At 40.5% G+C, this 21,946-nt stretch overlaps 1 protein-coding gene across 5 annotated transcripts in view; it reads right to left on the reverse strand.

Annotated features, from left to right (window-relative positions):
• dclk2a (doublecortin-like kinase 2a) overlaps positions 1 to 21,946 on the reverse strand; it is an 80,197-nt gene that overhangs the window by 10,498 nt on the left and 47,753 nt on the right. For all 5 annotated transcript variants that reach the window (XR_005034205.1, XM_036933638.1, XM_036933637.1 and 2 more), the window contains exons 10-13: positions 17,132 to 17,251; positions 15,217 to 15,363; positions 14,334 to 14,467; positions 14,008 to 14,085 (exon numbers count right to left, since the gene is read on the reverse strand). Coding sequence is in view for 4 of the 5 variants with exons in the window: in XM_036933638.1 (XP_036789533.1) it covers positions 14,008 to 14,085; positions 14,334 to 14,467; positions 15,217 to 15,363; positions 17,132 to 17,251 (479 nt within the window). In the remaining variant the exon portion in view is untranslated. The remainder of the gene's footprint in view (positions 1 to 14,007; positions 14,086 to 14,333; positions 14,468 to 15,216; positions 15,364 to 17,131; positions 17,252 to 21,946) is intronic.

Here is a 21,946-nt window from a genome sequence, read left to right on the forward strand (position 1 = left end):
GAGGTTACATAACATTGTGTAGTGTACTGTAGGTGTCTGGAGGTTAAATAACATTGTGTAGTGTACTGTAGGTGTCTGGAGGTTACATAACATTGTGTAGTGTACTGTTGGTGTCTGGAGGTTAAATAACATTGTGTAGTGTACTGTAGGTGTCTGGAGGTTACATAACATTGTGTAGTGTACTGTTGGTGTCTGGAGGTTAAATAACATTGTGTAGTGTACTGTAGGTGTCTGGAGGTTACATAACATTGTGTAGTGTACTGTTGGTGTCTGGAGGTTAAATAACATTGTGTAGTGTACTGTAGGTGTCTGGAGGTTACATAACATTGTGTAGTGTACTGTAGGTGTCTGGAGGTTAAATAACATTGTGTAGTGTACTGTAGGTGTCTGGAGGTTAAATAACATTGTGTAGTGTACTGTAGGTTACATAACATTGTGTAGTGTACTGTAGGTGTCTGGAGGTTACATAACATTGTGTAGTGTACTGTAGGTGTCTGGAGGTTACATAACATTGTGTAGTGTACTGTAGGTGTCTGGAGGTTACATAACATTGTGTAGTGTAATGTAGGTGTCTGGAGGTTACATAACATTGTGTAGTGTACTGTAGGTGTCTGGAGGTTAAATAACATTGTGTAGTGTACTGTAGGTGTCTGGAGGTTAAATAACATTGTGTAGTGTACTGTAGGTGTCTGGAGGTTAAATAACATTGTGTAGTGTACTGTAGGTGTCTGGAGGTTAAATAACATTGTGTAGTGTACTGTAGGTGTCTGGAGGTTACATAACATTGTGTAGTGTACTGTAGGTGTCTGGAGGTTAAATAACATTGTGTAGTGTACTGTAGGTTACATAACATTGTGTAGTGTACTGTAGGTGTCTGGAGGTTACATAACATTGTGTAGTGTACTGTAGGTGTCTGGAGGTTACATAACATTGTGTAGTGTACTGTAGGTGTCTGGAGGTTAAATAACATTGTGTAGTGTACTGTAGGTGTCTGGAGGTTAAATAACATTGTGTAGTGTACTGTAGGTGTCTGGAGGTTAAATAACATTGTGTAGTGTACTGTAGGTGTCTGGAGGTTAAATAACATTGTGTAGTGTAATGTAGGTGTCTGGAGGTTACATAACATTGTGTAGTGTACTGTAGGTGTCTGGAGGTTAAATAACATTGTGTAGTGTACTGTAGGTGTCTGGAGGTTACATAACATTGTGTAGTGTACTGTAGGTGTCTGGAGGTTACATAACATTGTGTAGTGTACTGTAGGTGTCTGGAGGTTAAATAACATTGTGTAGTGTACTGTAGGTGTCTGGAGGTTACATAACATTGTGTAGTGTACTGTAGGTTACATAACATTGTGTAGTGTACTGTAGGTGTTCTTGAGGTTAAATAACATTGTGTAGTGTACTGTGGGTGTCTGGAGGTTAAATAACATTGTGTAGTGTACTGTAGGTGTCTGGAGGTTAAATAACATTGTGTAGTGTACTGTAGGTGTCTGGAGGTTAAATAACATTGTGTAGTGTACTGTAGGTGTTCTGGAGGTTACATAACATTGTGTAGTGTCCTGTAGGTGTTCTGGAGGTTACATAACATTGTGTAGTGTACTGTAGGTTACATAACATTGTGTAGTGTACTGTAGGTGTCTGGAGGTTAAATAACATTGTGTAGTGTACTGTAGGTGTCTGGAGGTTAAATAACATTGTGTAGTGTACTGTAGGTGTCTGGAGGTTAAATAACATTGTGTAGTGTACTGTAGGTGTTCTGGAGGTTAAATAACATTGTGTAGTGTACTGTAGGTTACATAACATTGTGTAGTGTACTGTAGGTGTCTGGAGGTTACATAACATTGTGTAGTGTACTGTAGGTGTCTGGAGGTTAAATAACATTGTGTAGTGTACTGTAGGTGTCTGGAGGTTAAATAACATTGTGTAGTGTACTGTGGGTGTCTGGAGGTTACATAACATTGTGTAGTGTACTGTAGGTGTCTGGAGGTTAAATAACATTGTGTAGTGTACTGTTGGTGTCTGGAGGTTAAATAACATTGTGTAGTGTACTGTTGGTGTCTGGAGGTTAAATAACATTGTGTAGTGTACTGTAGGTGTCTGGAGGTTACATAACATTGTGTAGTGTACTGTAGGTGTCTGGAGGTTAAATAACATTGTGTAGTGTACTGTAGGTTACATAACATTGTGTAGTGTACTGTAGGTTAAATAACATTGTGTAGTGTACTGTAGGTTACATAACATTGTGTAGTGTACTGTAGGTTAAATAACATTGTGTAGTGTACTGTAGGTTACATAACATTGTGTAGTGTACTGTAGGTTACATAACATTGTGTAGTGTACTGTAGGTGTCTGGAGGTTAAATAACATTGTGTAGTGTACTGTAGGTGTCTGGAGGTTAAATAACATTGTGTAGTGTACTGTAGGTGTCTGGAGGTTAAATAACATTGTGTAGTGTACTGTAGGTGTCTGGAGGTTACATAACATTGTGTAGTGTACTGTAGGTGTCTGGAGGTTAAATAACATTGTGTAGTGTACTGTAGGTGTTCTGGAGGTTACATAACATTGTGTAGTGTACTGTAGGTGTACTGTAGGTTAAATAACATTGTCTAGTGTACTGTAGGTTACATAACATTGTGTAGTGTACTGTAGGTTACATAACATTGTGTAGTGTACTGTAGGTGTCTGGAGGTTAAATAACATTGTGTAGTGTACTGTAGGTGTCTGGAGGTTAAATAACATTGTGTAGTGTACTGTAGGTGTCTGGAGGTTAAATAACATTGTGTAGTGTACTGTAGGTGTCTGGAGGTTAAATAACATTGTCTAGTGTACTGTAGGTGTCTGGAGGTTAAATAACATTGTGTAGTGTACTGCAGGTGTTCTGGAGGTTACATAACATTGTGTAGTGTACTGTAGGTGTCTGGAGGTTAAATAACATTGTGTAGTGTACTGTTGGTGTCTGGAGGTTAAATAACATTGTGTAGTGTACTGTTGGTGTCTGGAGGTTAAATAACATTGTGTAGTGTACTGTAGGTTACATAACATTGTCTAGTGTTCTGGAGGTTACATAACATTGTGTAGTGTACTGTAGGTGTCTGGAGGTTAAATAACATTGTGTAGTGTACTGTAGGTTACATAACATTGTCTAGTGTTCTGGAGGTTACATAACATTGTGTAGTGTACTGTAGGTGTCTGGAGGTTAAATAACATTGTGTAGTGTACTGTAGGTGTCTGGAGGTTAAATAACATTGTGTAGTGTTCTGGAGGTTAAATAACATTGTGTAGTGTACTGTAGGTGTCTGGAGGTTAAATAACATTGTGTAGTGTTCTGGAGGTTAAATAACATTGTGTAGTGTACTGTAGGTGTCTGGAGGTTAAATAACATTGTGTAGTGTACTGTAGGTGTCTGGAGGTTACATAACATTGTCTAGTGTTCTGGAGGTTACATAACATTGTGTAGTGTACTGTAGGTGTCTGGAGGTTACATAACATTGTGTAGTGTACTGTAGGTGTCTGGAGGTTACATAACATTGTGTAGTGTACTGTAGGTGTCTGGAGGTTACATAACATTGTGTAGTGTACTGTAGGTGTCTGGAGGTTAAATAACATTGTGTAGTGTACTGTGGGTGTCTGGAGGTTAAATAACACTGTGTAGTGTACTGTAGGTGTCTGGAGGTTACATAACATTGTGTAGTGTACTGTAGGTGTCTGGAGGTTAAATAACATTGTGTAGTGTACTGTGGGTGTCTGGAGGTTAAATAACATTGTGTAGTGTACTGTAGGTGTCTGGAGGTTAAATAACATTGTGTAGTGTACTGTAGGTGTCTGGAGGTTACATAACATTGTGTAGTGTACTGTAGGTGTCTGGAGGTTAAATAACATTGTGTAGTGTACTGTAGGTGTCTGGAGGTTACATAACATTGTGTAGTGTACTGTAGGTGTTCTGTAGGTTAAATAACATTGTGTAGTGTTCTGTAGGTTACATAACATTGTGTAGTGTACTGTAGGTGTTCTTGAGGTTAAATAACATTGTGTAGTGTACTGTAGGTGTCTGGAGGTTAAATAACATTGTGTAGTGTACTGTAGGTTACATAACATTGTGTAGTGTACTGTAGGTGTCTGGAGGTTACATAACATTGTGTAGTGTACTGTAGGTGTTCTGGAGGTTAAATAACATTGTGTAGTGTACTGTAGGTGTCTGGAGGTTAAATAACATTGTGTAGTGTACTGTTGGTGTCTGGAGGTTAAATAACATTGTGTAGTGTACTGTAGGTTACATAACATTGTGTAGTGTACTGTAGGTTACATAACATTGTGTAGTGTACTGTAGGTGTCTGGAGGTTAAATAACATTGTGTAGTGTACTGTAGGTGTCTGGAGGTTACATAACATTGTGTAGTGTACTGTAGGTGTCTGGAGGTTACATAACATTGTGTAGTGTACTGTAGGTGTCTGGAGGTTACATAACATTGTGTAGTGTACTGTAGGTTACATAACATTGTGTAGTGTACTGTAGGTGTCTGGAGGTTAAATAACATTGTGTAGTGTACTGTAGGTGTCTGGAGGTTACATAACATTGTGTAGTGTACTGTAGGTGTCTGGAGGTTAAATAACATTGTGTAGTGTACTGTAGGTGTCTGGAGGTTACATAACATTGTGTAGTGTACTGTAGGTGTCTGTAGGTTACATAACATTGTGTAGTGTACTGTAGGTGTCTGGAGGTTACATAACATTGTGTAGTGTACTGTAGGTTACATAACATTGTGTAGTGTACTGTAGGTTACATAACATTGTGTAGTGTACTGTTGGTGTCTGGAGGTTAAATAACATTGTGTAGTGTACTGTGGGTGTCTGGAGGTTACATAACATTGTGTAGTGTACTGTAGGTGTCTGGAGGTTAAATAACATTGTGTAGTGTACTGTAGGTGTCTGGAGGTTACATAACATTGTGTAGTGTACTGTAGGTGTCTGGAGGTTACATAACATTGTGTAGTGTACTGTAGGTTACATAACATTGTGTAGTGTACTGTAGGTGTTCTTGAGGTTAAATAACATTGTGTAGTGTAATGTAGGTGTCTGGAGGTTACATAACATTGTGTAGTGTACTGTAGGTGTCTGGAGGTTACATAACATTGTCTAGTGTACTGTAGGTTACATAACATTGTCTAGTGTACTGTAGGTTACATAACATTGTGTAGTGTACTGTAGGTGTCTGGAGGTTAAATAACATTGTGTAGTGTACTGTAGGTTACATAACATTGTGTAGTGTACTGTAGGTGTCTGGAGGTTACATAACATTGTGTAGTGTACTGTAGGTGTCTGGAGGTTACATAACATTGTGTAGTGTACTGTAGGTGTCTGGAGGTTACATAACATTGTGTAGTGTACTGTAGGTGTCTGAAGGTTAAATAACATTGTGTAGTGTAATGTAGGTGTCTGGAGGTTACATAACATTGTGTAGTGTACTGTAGGTGTCTGGAGGTTAAATAACATTGTGTAGTGTACTGTAGGTGTCTGGAGGTTAAATAACATTGTGTAGTGTACTGTAGGTTACATAACATTGTGTAGTGTACTGTGGGTGTCTGGAGGTTACATAACATTGTGTAGGGTACTGTAGGTGTCTGGAGGTTAAATAACATTGTGTAGTGTACTGTAGGTGTTCTGGAGGTTAAATAACATTGTGTAGTGTACTGTAGGTGTCTGGAGGTTAAATAACATTGTGTAGTGTACTGTAGGTGTTCTGTAGGTTACATAACATTGTGTAGTGTACTGTAGGTGTTCTGGAGATTAAATAACATTGTGTAGTGTACTGTAGGTGTCTGGAGGTTAAATAACATTGTGTAGTGTACTGTAGGTTACATAACATTGTGTAGTGTACTGTAGGTGTCTGGAGGTTAAATAACATTGTGTAGTGTACTGTAGGTTACATAACATTGTGTAGTGTACTGTAGGTGTCTGGAGGTCAAAATAACATTGTGTAGAGTACTGTAGGTGTCTGGAGGTTAAATAACATTGTGTAGTGTACTGTAGGTTACATAACATTGTGTAGTGTACTGTAGGTGTCTGGAGGTTAAATAACATTGTGTAGTGTACTGTAGGTGTCTGGAGGTTAAATAACATTGTGTAGTGTACTGTAGGTGTTCTGGAGGTTACATAACATTGTCTAGTGTTCTGGAGGTTACATAACATTGTGTAGAGTACTGTAGGTGTCTGGAGGTTAAATAACATTGTGTAGTGTACTGTAGGTTAAATAACATTGTGTAGTGTACTGTAGGTGTTCTGGAGGTTACATAACATTGTGTAGTGTACTGTAGGTGTCTGGAGGTTAAATAACATTGTGTAGTGTACTGTAGGTGTCTGGAGGTTAAATAACATTGTGTAGTGTACTGTAGGTGTCTGGAGGTTAAATAACATTGTGTAGTGTACTGTAGGTGTCTGGAGGTTAAATAACATTGTCTAGTGTACTGTAGGTTACATAACATTGTGTAGTGTACTGTAGGTGTCTGGAGGTTACATAACATTGTGTAGTGTACTGTAGGTTACATAACATTGTGTAGTGTACTGTAGGTGTCTGGAGGTTAAATAACATTGTGTAGTGTACTGTAGGTTACATAACATTGTGTAGTGTACTGTAGGTGTCTGGAGGTTAAATAACATTGTGTAGTGTACTGTAGGTGTTCTGGAGGTTACATAACATTGTGTAGTGTACTGTAGGTGTCTGGAGGTTAAATAACATTGTGTAGTGTACTGTAGGTTACATAACATTGTGTAGTGTACTGTAGGTGTTCTGGAGGTTAAATAACATTGTGTAGTGTACTGTGGGTGTCTGGAGGTTAAATAACATTGTGTAGTGTACTGTAGGTTACATAACATTGAGTAGTGTACTGTAGGTTACATAACATTGTGTAGTGTACTGTAGGTTACATAACATTGTGTAGTGTACTGTAGGTTACATAACATTGTGTAGTGTACTGTAGGTTACATAACATTGTGTAGTGTACTGTAGGTGTTCTGGAGGTTAAATAACATTGTGTAGTGTACTGTAGGTGTCTGGAGGTTAAATAACATTGTGTAGTGTACTGTAGGTGTTCTGGAGGTTAAATAACATTGTGTAGTGTACTGTAGGTGTCTGGAGGTTACATAACATTGTGTAGTGTACTGTAGGTGTCTGGAGGTTAAATAACTTTGTGTAGTGTACTGTAGGTGTCTGGAGGTTACATAACATTGTGTAGTGTACTGTAGGTGTCTGGAGGTTACATAACATTGCGTAGTGTACTGTTGGTGTCTGGAGGTTAAATAACATTGTCTAGTGTACTGTAGGTTACATAACATTGTGTAGTGTACTGTAGGTTACATAACATTGTGTAGTGTACTGTAGGTGTTCTTGAGGTTAAATAACATTGTGTAGTGTAATGTAGGTGTCTGGAGGTTACATAACATTGTGTAGTGTACTGTAGGTGTCTGGAGGTTACATAACATTGTCTAGTGTACTGTAGGTTACATAACATTGTCTAGTGTACTGTAGGTTACATAACATTGTGTAGTGTACTGTAGGTGTTCTGTAGGTTACATAACATTGTCTAGTGTACTGTAGGTTACATAACATTGTGTAGTGTACTGTAGGTGTCTGGAGGTTACATAACATTGTGTAGTGTACTGTGGGTGTCTGGAGGTTAAATAACATTGTGTAGTGTACTGTAGGTTACATAACATTGTGTAGTGTACTGTAGGTGTCTGGAGGTTACATAACATTGTGTAGTGTACTGTAGGTGTCTGGAGGTTACATAACATTGTGTAGTGTACTGTAGGTGTCTGGAGGTTACATAACATTGTGTAGTGTACTGTAGGTGTCTGGAGGTTAAATAACATTGTGTAGTGTAATGTAGGTGTCTGGAGGTTACATAACATTGTGTAGTGTACTGTAGGTGTCTGGAGGTTAAATAACATTGTGTAGTGTACTGTAGGTTACATAACATTGTGTAGTGTACTGTAGGTGTCTGGAGGTTAAATAACATTGTGTAGTGTACTGTAGGTGTCTGAAGGTTAAATAACATTGTGTAGTGTACTGTAGGTGTTCTGGAGGTTACATAACATTGTCTAGTGTTCTGGAGGTTACATAACATTGTGTAGTGTACTGTAGGTGTCTGGAGGTTAAATAACATTGTGTAGTGTACTGTAGGTGTCTGGAGGTTAAATAACATTGTGTAGTGTACTGTAGGTGTCTGGAGGTTAAATAACATTGTCTAGTGTACTGTAGGTTACATAACATTGTGTAGTGTACTGTAGGTGTCTGGAGGTTACATAACATTGTGTAGTGTACTGTAGGTTACATAACATTGTGTAGTGTACTGTAGGTGTCTGGAGGTTAAATAACATTGTGTAGTGTACTGTAGGTTACATAACATTGTGTAGTGTACTGTAGGTGTCTGGAGGTTAAATAACATTGTGTAGTGTACTGTAGGTTACATAACATTGTGTAGTGTACTGTAGGTGTTCTGGAGGTTAAATAACATTGTGTAGTGTACTGTTGGTGTCTGGAGGTTAAATAACATTGTGTAGTGTACTGTAGGTTACATAACATTGAGTAGTGTACTGTAGGTTACATAACATTGTGTAGTGTACTGTAGGTTACATAACATTGTGTAGTGTACTGTAGGTTACATAACATTGTGTAGTGTACTGTAGGTTACATAACATTGTGTAGTGTACTGTAGGTGTTCTGGAGGTTAAATAACATTGTGTAGTGTACTGTAGGTGTCTGGAGGTTAAATAACATTGTGTAGTGTACTGTAGGTGTTCTGGAGGTTAAATAACATTGTGTAGTGTACTGTAGGTGTCTGGAGGTTACATAACATTGTGTAGTGTACTGTAGGTGTCTGGAGGTTAAATAACTTTGTGTAGTGTACTGTAGGTGTCTGGAGGTTACATAACATTGTGTAGTGTACTGTAGGTGTCTGGAGGTTACATAACATTGCGTAGTGTACTGTTGGTGTCTGGAGGTTAAATAACATTGTCTAGTGTACTGTAGGTTACATAACATTGTGTAGTGTACTGTAGGTTACATAACATTGTGTAGTGTACTGTAGGTGTTCTTGAGGTTAAATAACATTGTGTAGTGTAATGTAGGTGTCTGGAGGTTACATAACATTGTGTAGTGTACTGTAGGTGTCTGGAGGTTACATAACATTGTCTAGTGTACTGTAGGTTACATAACATTGTCTAGTGTACTGTAGGTTACATAACATTGTGTAGTGTACTGTAGGTGTTCTGTAGGTTACATAACATTGTCTAGTGTACTGTAGGTTACATAACATTGTGTAGTGTACTGTAGGTGTCTGGAGGTTACATAACATTGTGTAGTGTACTGTGGGTGTCTGGAGGTTAAATAACATTGTGTAGTGTACTGTAGGTTACATAACATTGTGTAGTGTACTGTAGGTGTCTGGAGGTTACATAACATTGTGTAGTGTACTGTAGGTGTCTGGAGGTTACATAACATTGTGTAGTGTACTGTAGGTGTCTGGAGGTTACATAACATTGTGTAGTGTACTGTAGGTGTCTGGAGGTTAAATAACATTGTGTAGTGTAATGTAGGTGTCTGGAGGTTACATAACATTGTGTAGTGTACTGTAGGTGTCTGGAGGTTAAATAACATTGTGTAGTGTACTGTAGGTGTCTGGAGGTTAAATAACATTGTGTAGTGTACTGTAGGTTACATAACATTGTGTAGTGTACTGTGGGTGTCTGGAGGTTACATAACATTGTGTAGGGTACTGTAGGTGTCTGGAGGTTAAATAACATTGTGTAGTGTACTGTAGGTGTTCTGGAGGTTAAATAACATTGTGTAGTGTACTGTAGGTGTCTGGAGGTTAAATAACATTGTGTAGTGTACTGTAGGTGTTCTGTAGGTTACATAACATTGTGTAGTGTACTGTAGGTGTTCTGGAGATTAAATAACATTGTGTAGTGTACTGTAGGTTACATAACATTGTGTAGTGTACTGTAGGTGTCTGGAGGTTAAATAACATTGTGTAGTGTACTGTAGGTTACATAACATTGTGTAGTGTACTGTAGGTGTCTGGAGGTTAAATAACATTGTGTAGTGTACTGTAGGTTACATAACATTGTGTAGTGTACTGTAGGTGTCTGGAGGTTAAATAACATTGTGTAGTGTACTGTAGGTTACATAACATTGTGTAGTGTACTGTAGGTGTCTGGAGGTCAAAATAACATTGTGTAGAGTACTGTAGGTGTCTGGAGGTTAAATAACATTGTGTAGTGTACTGTAGGTTACATAACATTGTGTAGTGTACTGTAGGTGTCTGGAGGTTAAATAACATTGTGTAGTGTACTGTAGGTGTCTGGAGGTTAAATAACATTGTGTAGTGTACTGTAGGTGTTCTGGAGGTTACATAACATTGTCTAGTGTTCTGGAGGTTACATAACATTGTGTAGTGTACTGTAGGTGTCTGGAGGTTAAATAACATTGTGTAGTGTACTGTAGGTGTCTGGAGGTTAAATAACATTGTGTAGTGTACTGTAGGTGTCTGGAGGTTAAATAACATTGTCTAGTGTACTGTAGGTTACATAACATTGTGTAGTGTACTGTAGGTGTCTGGAGGTTACATAACATTGTGTAGTGTACTGTAGGTTACATAACATTGTGTAGTGTACTGTAGGTGTCTGGAGGTTAAATAACATTGTGTAGTGTACTGTAGGTGTTCTGGAGGTTACATAACATTGTGTAGTGTACTGTAGGTGTCTGGAGGTTAAATAACATTGTGTAGTGTACTGTAGGTTACATAACATTGTGTAGTGTACTGTAGGTGTTCTGGAGGTTAAATAACATTGTGTAGTGTACTGTGGGTGTCTGGAGGTTAAATAACATTGTGTAGTGTACTGTAGGTTACATAACATTGAGTAGTGTACTGTAGGTTACATAACATTGTGTAGTGTACTGTAGGTTACATAACATTGTGTAGTGTACTGTAGGTTACATAACATTGTGTAGTGTACTGTAGGTGTCTGGAGGTTACATAACATTGTGTAGTGTACTGTAGGTGTCTGGAGGTTAAATAACATTGTGTAGTGTACTGTAGGTGTCTGGAGGTTAAATAACATTGTGTAGTGTACTGTAGGTGTCTGGAGGTTAAATAACATTGTCTAGTGTTCTGGAGGTTAAATAACATTGTCTAGTGTACTGTAGGTGTCTGGAGGTTAAATAACATTGTCTAGTGTACTGTAGGTTACATAACATTGTGTAGTGTACTGTAGGTGTCTGGAGGTTAAATAACATTGTGTAGTGTACTGTGGGTGTCTGGAGGTTACATAACATTGTGTAGTGTACTGTGGGTGTCTGTAGGTTACATAACATTGTGTAGTGTACTGTAGGTTACATAACATTGTGTAGTGTACTGTATGTTACATAACATTGTGTAGTGTACTGTAGGTTACATAACATTGTGTAGTGTACTGTGGGTGTCTGGAGGTTAAATAACATTGTGTAGTGTACTGTAGGTGTCTGGAGGTTACATAACATTGTGTAGTGTACTGTAGGTGTCTGGAGGTTACATAACATTGTGTAGTGTACTGTAGGTGTCTGGAGGTTACATAACATTGTGTAGTGTACTGTAGGTGTCTGGAGGTTAAATAACATTGTGTAGTGTACTGTAGGTGTCTGGAGGTTACATAACATTGTGTAGTGTACTGTAGGTTACATAACATTGTGTAGTGTACTGTAGGTGTTCTTGAGGTTAAATAACATTGTGTAGTGTACTGTAGGTGTCTGGAGGTTAAATAACATTGTGTAGTGTACTGTAGGTGTTCTGGAGGTTACATAACATTGTGTAGTGTACTGTAGGTGTTCTGGAGGTTACATAACATTGTGTAGTGTACTGTAGGTTACATAACATTGTGTAGTGTACTGTAGGTGTTCTTGAGGTTAAATAACATTGTGTAGTGTACTGTAGGTGTCTGGAGGTTAAATAACATTGTGTAGTGTACTGTAGGTGTCTGGAGGTTAAATAACATTGTGTAGTGTACTGTAGGTGTCTGGAGGTTAAATAACATTGTGTAGTGTACTGTAGGTGTCTGGAGGTTAAATAACATTGTGTAGTGTACTGTAGGTGTCTGGAGGTTAAATAACATTGTGTAGTGTACTGTAGGTGTCTGGAGGTTACATAACATTGTGTAGTGTACTGTAGGTGTCTGGAGGTTAAATAACATTGTGTAGTGTACTGTAGGTGTCTGGAGGTTAAATAACATTGTCTAGTGTACTGTAGGTGTCTGGAGGTTAAATAACATTGTGTAGTGTACTGTAGGTGTTCTGGAGGTTACATAACATTGTGTAGTGTACTGTTGGTGTCTGGAGGTTAAATAACATTGTGTAGTGTACTGTAGGTTACATAACATTGTCTAGTGTTCTGGAGGTTACATAACATTGTGTAGTGTACTGTAGGTGTCTGGAGGTTAAATAACATTGTGTAGTGTTCTGGAGGTTAAATAACATTGTGTAGTGTACTGTAGGTGTCTGGAGGTTACATAACATTGTCTAGTGTTCTGGAGGTTACATAACATTGTCTAGTGTACTGTAGGTGTCTGGAGGTTACATAACATTGTGTAGTGTACTGTAGGTGTCTGGAGGTTAAATAACATTGTGTAGTGTACTGTAGGTGTCTGGAGGTTACATAACATTGTGTAGTGTACTGTAGGTGTCTGGAGGTTACATAACATTGCGTAGTGTACTGTTGGTGTCTGGAGGTTAAATAACATTGTGTAGTGTACTGTAGGTGTCTGGAGGTTAAATAACATTGTGTAGTGTACTGTAGGTGTCTGGAGGTTACATAACATTGTGTAGTGTACTGTAGGTGTCTGGAGGTTACATAACATTGTCTAGTGTACTGTAGGTGTCTGGAGGTTAAATAACATTGTGTAGTGTACTGTAGGTGTCTGGAGGTTAAATAACATTGTGTAGTGTACTGTTGGGGTCTGGAGGTTAAATAACATTGTGTAGTGTACTGTAGGTTACATAACATTGTGTAGTGTACTGTATGTTACATAACATTGTGTAGTGTACTGTAGGTGTCTGGAGGTTAAATAACATTGTCTAGTGTTCTGGAGGTTACATAACATTGTGTAGTGTACTGTAGGTGTCTGGAGGTTACATAACATTGTGTAGTGTAGTGTAGGTGTCTGGAGGTTAAATAACATTGTCTAGTGTACTGTAGGTTACATAACATTGTGTAGTGTACTGTAGGTGTCTGGAGGTTACATAACATTGTGTAGTGTACTGTGGGTGTCTGGAGGTTACATAACATTGTGTAGTGTACTGTAGGTGTCTGGAGGTTAAATAACATTGTGTAGTGTACTGTAGGTGTCTGGAGGTTACATAACATTGTGTAGTGTACTGTAGGTGTCTGGAGGTTAAATAACATTGTGTAGTGTACTGTAGGTTACATAACATATGTGTAGTGTACTGTAGGTGTCTGGAGGTTAAATAACATTGTCTAGTGTTCTGGAGGTTACATAACATTGTGTAGTGTACTGTAGGTGTTCTGGAGGTTAAATAACATTGTGTAGTGTACTGTAGGTGTCTGGAGGTTACATAACATTGTGTAGTGTACTGTAGGTGTCTGGAGGTTACATAACATTGTGTAGTGTACTGTAGGTGTCTGGAGGTTAAATAACACTGTGTAGTGTACTGTAGGTGTCTGGAGGTTAAATAACATTGTGTAGTGTACTGTAGGTGTCTGGAGGTTAAATAACATTGTGTAGTGTACTGTAGGTGTCTGGAGGTTAAATAACATTGTGTAGTGTACTGTAGGTGTCTGGAGGTTAAATAACATTGTGTAGTGTACTGTAGGTGTCTGGAGGTTAAATAACATTGTGTAGTGTACTGTAGGTGTCTGGAGGTTAAATAACATTGTGTAGTGTACTGTAGGTGTCTGGAGGTTAAATAACATTGTCTAGTGTACTGTAGGTGTCTGGAGGTTAAATAACATTGTGTAGTGTACCTGCGGAAGGGAGGAAAGCCACAGAGCAGGATGTAAGTGATGACCCCAGTTGCCCAGATATCCACCTTCAGACCATAACTGGGGAGAGAGACAGAGAAGAGATGGAGAAAGAGCAGAGAGAAAGAGCAGAGGAGGGGGAGAGAGAGAAGAGAGAAAGCAGAGCAAGAAAGACAGGGAAAGAGAGAGCAGAGAGAGAAAGAGAGCGAGCAGAGAGAGAGAAATATGAAGGAAGTGTTGTTTAACATCCGTGTGGGTTTCCCCTTCAGCGGCGCTAGTCACTAGAATGTCTGATACTATGGATACAGGTACAGTTGGCAGTAACTCACCCAGCCTCAGCGATGATCTCAGGGGCCACGTAGGTGGGGGTTCCACACACGGTGTGCAGGGGCCCCTCAACCACAGTGGCCAGACCAAAGTCCCCCAGCTTCAGAGACTTAGTGCCGTCAAGGTACTCACACACCTAAGGGACAGACACACAAAACATAGTTACCAACACATGTCACCTCAATTCAAAAGGCATTGTGCATTTCATATGCAAATCTCATATGCAAGTACTTTAGCATGCCATGTGAAAATCTCAAATCTCATATCCATAGTACACAGCGTTGTACGAGATCTTCAGTTTCTTGGCCATTTCTTGCATGGAATAGCCTTCATTTCTCAGAACAAGAATATACTGACAAGTTTCAGAAGAAAGTTTGTTGTTTCTGTAGATTTTGAGATACCCAACTAGTCTAAAGGCCAGTTTTATTGCTTCTTTAATCAGAACAACAGTTTTCAGCTGTGCAAGCATAATTGCAAAAGGGTTTTCTAATGATCAATTAGCCTTTTAAAATGATAAACTTGGATTAGCGAACACAGGAGTGATGGTTGCTGATAATGGGCCCATGTAGATATTCCATAAAAAATCTGCCGTTTCCAGCTACAATAGTCATTTACAACATTAACAATGTCTACACTGTATTTCTGATCAATTAAATGTTATTTAATGGACAAAAAAATTGTTTTTCTTTCAAAAACAAGGACATTTCTAAGTGACCCCAAACTTTTGAAAGGTTGTGTATGTCTCAGCCACTCTGGTGGAATTGTGTCACAACAATTCTGACATATTGTTGTCAGGTAACTACTGTATGTCAATTCAACAACATATGATCTTACAGTGTACAGTGTAGCTGGCTACCCCAGTCTTCAGTGTGGTCCCTCACTCACCAGCAGGTTCTCAGGCTTGATGTCTCTGTGTACTATGTTCATGCTGTGGAGGTACTTCAGGGCTCCAGCCAGGTTAAACACCATGACACTGGCATCTCTCTCTGTGTACTTAGTGGAGGACGTGATGGCATCAAACAGGTCGCCACCCTGCAGGAAATGGACGCATTAGACACATTCATGTTGAATTAAGAACTTACCTAAATGATAAGGTACCTAAAATATTAATGTTGCATGCACTGATGAAGTGCAGAATACTGCTGCAGTGGTCAGTAGTGGTTGACTAGATACTGTAGAGGTCAGTAGTGGTTGACTAGATACTGTAGAGGTCAGCAGTGGTTGACTAGATACTGTAGAGGTCAGTAGTGGTTGACGAGATACTGTAGAGGTCAGTAGTGGTTGACTAGATACTGTAGAGGTCAGTAGTGGTTGACTAGATACTGTAGAGGTCAGTAGTGGTTGACTAGATACTGTAGAGGTCAGCAGTGGTTGACTAGATACTGTAGAGGTCAGTAGTGGTTGACTAGATACTGCAGTGGTCAGTAGTGGTTGACTAGATACTGTAGAGGTCAGTAGTGTTTGACTAGATACTGTAGAGGTCAGTAGTGGTTGAATAGATGGTGTAGAGGTCAGTAGTGGTTGACTAGATACTGTAGAGGTCAGCAGTGGTTGACTAGATACTGTAGAGGTCAGTAGTGGTTGAATAGATACTGTAGAGGTCAGTAGTGGTTGAATAGATACTGTAGAGGTCAGTAGTGGTTGAATAGATACTGTAGAGGTCAGTAGTGGTTGACTAGATACTGCAGAGGTCAGTAGTGGTTGACTAGATACTGTAGTGGTTGACTAGATACTGTAGAGGTCAGTAGTGGTTGACTAGATACTGTAGTGGTTGACTAGATACTGTAGTGGTTGACTAGATACTGTAGTGGTTGACTAGATACTGTAGAGGTCAGTAGTGGTTGACTAGATACTGTAGAGGTCAGTAGTGGTTGACTAGATACTGTAGAGGTCAGTAGTGATGACTAGATACTGTAGTGGTACACTAGATACTGTAGAGGTCAGTAGTGGTTGAATAGATACTGTAGAGGTCAGTAGTGGTTGAATAGATACTGTAGAGGTCAGTAGTGGTTGAATAGATACTGTAGAGGTCAGTAGTGGTTGACTAGATACTGCAGAGGTCAGTAGTGGTTGACTAGATACTGTAGAGGTCAGTAGTGGTTGACTAGATACTGTAGAGGTCAGTAGTGGTTGACTAGATACTGTAGAGGTCAGTAGTGGTTGACTAGATACTGTAGAGGTCAGTAGTGGTTGAATATATACTGTAGAGGTCAGTAGTGGTTGACTAGATACTGTAGAGGTCAGTAGTGGTTGAATAGATACTGTAGAGGTCAGTAGTGGCTGACTAGATACTGTAGAGGTCAGTAGTGGCTGACTAGATACTGTAGAGGTCAGTAGTGGTTGACTAGATACTGTAGAGGTCAGTAGTGGTTGAATAGATACTGTAGAGGTCAGTAGTGGCTGACTAGATACTGTAGAGGTCAGTAGTGGTTGAATAGATACTGTAGAGGTCAGCAGTGGTTGACTAGATACTGTAGAGGTCAGTAGTGGTTGACTAGATACTGTAGAGGTCAGTAGTGGTTGACTAGATACTGTAGAGGTCAGTAGTGGTTGAATATATACTGTAGAGGTCAGTAGTGGTTGACTAGATACTGTAGAGGTCAGTAGTGGTTGACTAGATACTGTAGAGGTCAGTAGTGGTTGACTAGATACTGTAGAGGTCAGTAGTGGTTGAATAGATACTGTAGAGGTCAGTAGTGGTTGACTAGATACTGTAGAGATCAGTAGTGGTTGACTAGATACTGTAGAGGTCAGTAGTGGTTGAATAGATACTGTAGAGGTCAGTAGTGGCTGAACGTACCTTGACCAGCTCCATGACCAGGTAAAGTTCAGTGGGTGTGTCCACTTCGTCTATCAGCTGGATAATGTTAGGGTGTTTGACTCTCCTCAGCACTGCCACCTCATTCTCTATCAGGTGCTCCTGCACACACACACACACACGCGCGCGAACACACGCAAACACACGCGAACACACGCGAACACACGCGAACACACGCGAACACACACACAGAGAATGGACAGTGGTTAGGTATTCAACTCTGCATTATTAACCCCCAGGCAGACAGACATGTAGTAGTTCATTGGGTTGGTCTTTGATCTTGTTAATATGGAATCAGATTAGAGATTTATCATTTTTTATTCATGTTTTCTCTAATGTCAGCTGCTCTGACAGATACGTCGCCTTGAGAAAGTATTCGGCCCCCTTGAACTTTGCGACCTTTTGCCACATTTCAGGCTTCAAACATAAAGATATAAAACTGTATTTTTTTGTGAAGAATCAACAACAAGTGGGACACAATCATGAAGTGGAACGACATTTATTGGATATTTCAAACTTTTTTAACAAATCAAAAACTGAAAAATTGGGCGTGCAAAATTATTCAGCCCCCTTAAGTTAATACTTTGTAGCGCCACCCTTTGCTGCGATTACAGCTGTAAGTCGCTTGGGGTATGTCTCTATCAGTTTTGCACATCGAGAGACTGAATTTTTTTTCCCATTCCTCCTTGCAAAACAGCTCGAGCTCAGTGAGGTTGGATGGAGAGCATTTATGAACAGCAGTTTTCAGTTCTTTCCACAGATTCTCGATTGGATTCAGGTCTGGACTTTGACTTGGCCATTCTAACACCTGGATATGTTTATTTTTGAACCATTCCATTGTAGATTTTGCTTTATGTTTTGGATCATTGTCTTGTTGGAAGACAAATCTCCGTCCCAGTCTCAGGTCTTTTGCAGACTCCATCAGGTTTTCTTCCAGAATGGTCCTGTATTTGGCTCCATCCATCTTCCCATCAATTTTAACCATCTTCCCTGTCCCTGCTGAAGAAAAGCAGGCCCAAACCATGATGCTGCCACCACCATGTTTGACAGTGGGGATGGTGTGTTCAGGGTGATGAGCTGTGTTGCTTTTACGCCAAACATAACGTTTTGCATTGTTGCCAAAAAGTTCAATTTTGGTTTCATCTGACCAGAGCACCTTCTTCCACATGTTTGGTGTGTCTCCCAGGTGGCTTGTGGCAAACTATAAACGACACTTTTTATGGATATCTTTAAGAAATGGCTTTCTTCTTGCCACTCTTCCATAAACGCCAGATTTGTGCAATATACGACTGATTGTTGTCCTATGGACAGAGTCTCCCACCTCAGCTGTAGATCTCTGCAGTTCATCCAGAGTGATCATGGGCCTCTTGGCTGCATCTCTGATCAGTCTTCTCCTTGTATGAGCTGAAAGTTTAGAGGGACGGCCAGGTCTTGGTAGATTTGCAGTGGTCTGATACTCCTTCCATTTCAATATTATCGCTTGCACAGTGCTCCTTGGGATGTTTAAAGCTTGGGAAATCTTTTTGTATCCAAATCCGGCTTTAAACTTCTTCACAACAGTATCTCGGACCTGCCTGGTGTGTTCCTTGTTCTTCATGATGCTCTCTGCGCTTTTAACGGACCTCTGAGACTATCACAGTGCAGGTGCATTTATACGGAGACTTGATTACACAAAGGTGGATTGTATTTATCGTCATTAGTCATTTAGGTCAACATTGGATCATTCAGAGATCCTCACAGAACTTCTGGAGAGAGTTTGCTGCACTGAAAGTAAAGGGGCTAAATAATTTTGCACGCCCAATTTTTCAGTTTTTGATTTGTTAAAAAAGTTTGAAATATCCAATAAATGTCGTTCCACTTCATGATTGTGTCCCACTTGTTGTTGATTCTTCACAAAAAAATACAGTTTTATATCTTTATGTTTGAAGCCTGAAATGTGGCAAAAGGTCGCAAAGTTCAAGGGGGCCGAATACTTTCGCAAGGCACTGTACATGATATACATCACTTTGAGCTGAGAGGCTAAACCTTCATTAGATAGTTAAGAGACCAGAGCAATCAATAGTCATTTATTTAGAGTGTCCTCTTGTCTGAGACTGGGATATGTTTCGTATTGCGTCAAACAACAACATTGACAAATACGCTGATTCGGTGTGCGAGTTCATTAGAACGTGTGTTGAAGATGTCGTTCCCAAAGCAATGATTAAAACATTCCCAAACCACAAACCGTGGATTGATGGCAGCATTCGCGTGAAACTGAAAGCGCGAACCACTGCTTTTAATCAGGGCAAGGTGACCGGAAACATGACCGAATACAAACAGTGTAGCTATTCCCTCCGCAAGGCAATCAAACAAGCTAAGCGTCAGTATAGAGACAAAGTAGAATCTCAATTCAACGGCTCAGACACAAGAGGTATGTGGCAGGGTCTACAGTCAATCACGGATTACAAAAAGAAAACCAGCCCCGTCACGGACCAGGATGTCTTGCTCCCAGGCAGACTAAATAACTTTTTTGCCCGCTTTGAGGACATTACAGTGCCACTGACACGGCCCGCAACCAAAACATGCGGACTCTCCTTCACTGCAGCCGACGTGAGGAAAACATTTAAACGTGTTAACCCTCGCAGGGCTGCAGGCTCAGACGGCATCCCCAGCCGCACCCTCAGAGCATGCGCAGACCAGCTGGCTGGTGTGTTTACGGACATATTCAATCAATCCCTATCTCAGTCTGCTGTTCCCTCATGCTTCAAGAGGGCCACCATTGTCCCTGTTCCCGAGAAAGCTAAGGTAACTGAGCTAAACGACTACCGCCCTGTAGCACTCACTTCCGTCATCTGGGTATTGGACTTCCTGACGGGCCGCCCCCAGGTGGTGAGGGTAGGCAACAACATCTCCACCCCGCTGATCCTCAACACTGGGGCCCCACAGGGGTGCGTTCTGAGCCCTCTCCTGTACTCCCTGTTCACCCACGACTGAGTGGCCACGCACGCCTCCAACTCAATCATCAAGTTTGCGGACGACACAACAGTGGTAGGCTTGATTACCAACAACGACGAGATGGTCTACAGGGAGGAGGTGAGGGCCCTCGGAGTGTGGTGTCAGGAAAATAACCTCACACTCAACGTCAACAAAACTAAGGAGATGATTGTGGACTTCAGGAAACAGCAGAGGGAACACCCCCCTATCCACATCAATGGAACAGTAGTGGAGAGGGTAGTAAGTTTTAAGTTCCTCGGCGTACACATCACAGACAAACTGAATTGGTCCACCCACACAGACAGCATCGTGAAGGAGGCTGAAGAAATTTGGCTTGTCACCAAAAGCACTCACAAACTTCTACAGATGCACAATCGAGAGCATCCTGGCGGGCTGTATCACCGCCTGGTACGGCAACTGCTCCGCCCACAACCGTAAGGCTCTCCAGAGGGTAGTGAGGTCTGCACAACGCATCACCGGGGGCAAACTAGCTGCCCTCCAGGACACCTACACCACCCGATGTTACAGGAAGGCCATAAAGATCATCAAGGACAACAACCACCCGAGCCACTGCCTGTTCACCCCGCTATCATCCAGAAGGCGAGGTCAGTACAGGTGCATCAAAGCTGGGACCGAGAGACTGAAAAACAGCTTCTATCTCAAGGCCATCAGACTGTTAAACAGCCACCACTAACATTGAGTGGCTGCTGCCAACACACTGACTCAACTCCAGCCACTTTAATAATGGGAATTGATGGGAAATGATGCAAAATATATCACTAGCCACTTTAAACAATGCTACCTAATATAATGTTTACATACCCTACATCATTCGTCTCATATGTATACGTATATACTGTACTCTATTTCATCTACTGCATCTTCATGTAATACATGTATCACTAGCCACTTTAACTATGCCACTTTGTTTACATCATCTCATATGTATATAATGTACTCGATACCATCTGCTGTATCTTGCCTATGCCGCTCTGTACCATCACTCATTCATATATCTTTATGTACATATTCTTTATCCCCTTACACTTGTGTCTATAAGGTAGTAGTTTTGGAATTGTTAGCTAGATTACTTGTTGGTTATTACTGCATTGTCGGAACTAGAAGCACAAGCATTTCACTACACTCACATTAACACCTGCTAACCATGTGCATGTGACAAATACATTTGATTTGATTTGATTTTTACATGGTACTGGGATTGTCAGCAACACTGTCTGAAAGAACAGTCTCTCTGTTGATACATGGTACTGGGACTGTCAGCAACACTGTCTGCGAGAACAGTCTCTGTTGATACATGGTACTGGGACTCTGTCAGCAACACTGTCTGAGAGAACAGCCTCTGTTGATACATGGTACTGGGACTGTCAGCAACACTGTCTGAGAGAACAGTCTCTGTTGATACATGGTACTGGGACTGTCAGCAACACTGTCTGAGAGAACAGTCTCTGTTGATACATGGTCCTGGGACTGTCAGCAACACTGTCTGAGAGAACAGCCTCTGTTGATACATGGTCCTGGGACTGTCAACAACACTGTCTGAGAGAACAGTCTCTGTTGATACATGGTCCTGGGACTGTCAACAACACTGTCTGAGAGAACAGTCTCTGTTGATACATGGTACTGGGACTGTCAGCAACACTGTCTGAGAGAACAGTCTCTGTTGATACATGGTACTGGGACTGTCAGCAACACTTACATTCATTCACCACGTTACAACCTGGGTTGCTGAGCTCAGCTGCTATTGGGTGACACAGTCAAAGAAATACAGTGGCAACAACATGTTCTCTCTCTCTCTCTTGCTCT

The sequence above is a fragment of the Oncorhynchus mykiss genome, chromosome 10 (assembly GCF_013265735.2).
Source record: "Oncorhynchus mykiss isolate Arlee chromosome 10, USDA_OmykA_1.1, whole genome shotgun sequence".
NCBI classification, from domain to species: domain Eukaryota; kingdom Metazoa; phylum Chordata; class Actinopteri; order Salmoniformes; family Salmonidae; genus Oncorhynchus; species Oncorhynchus mykiss.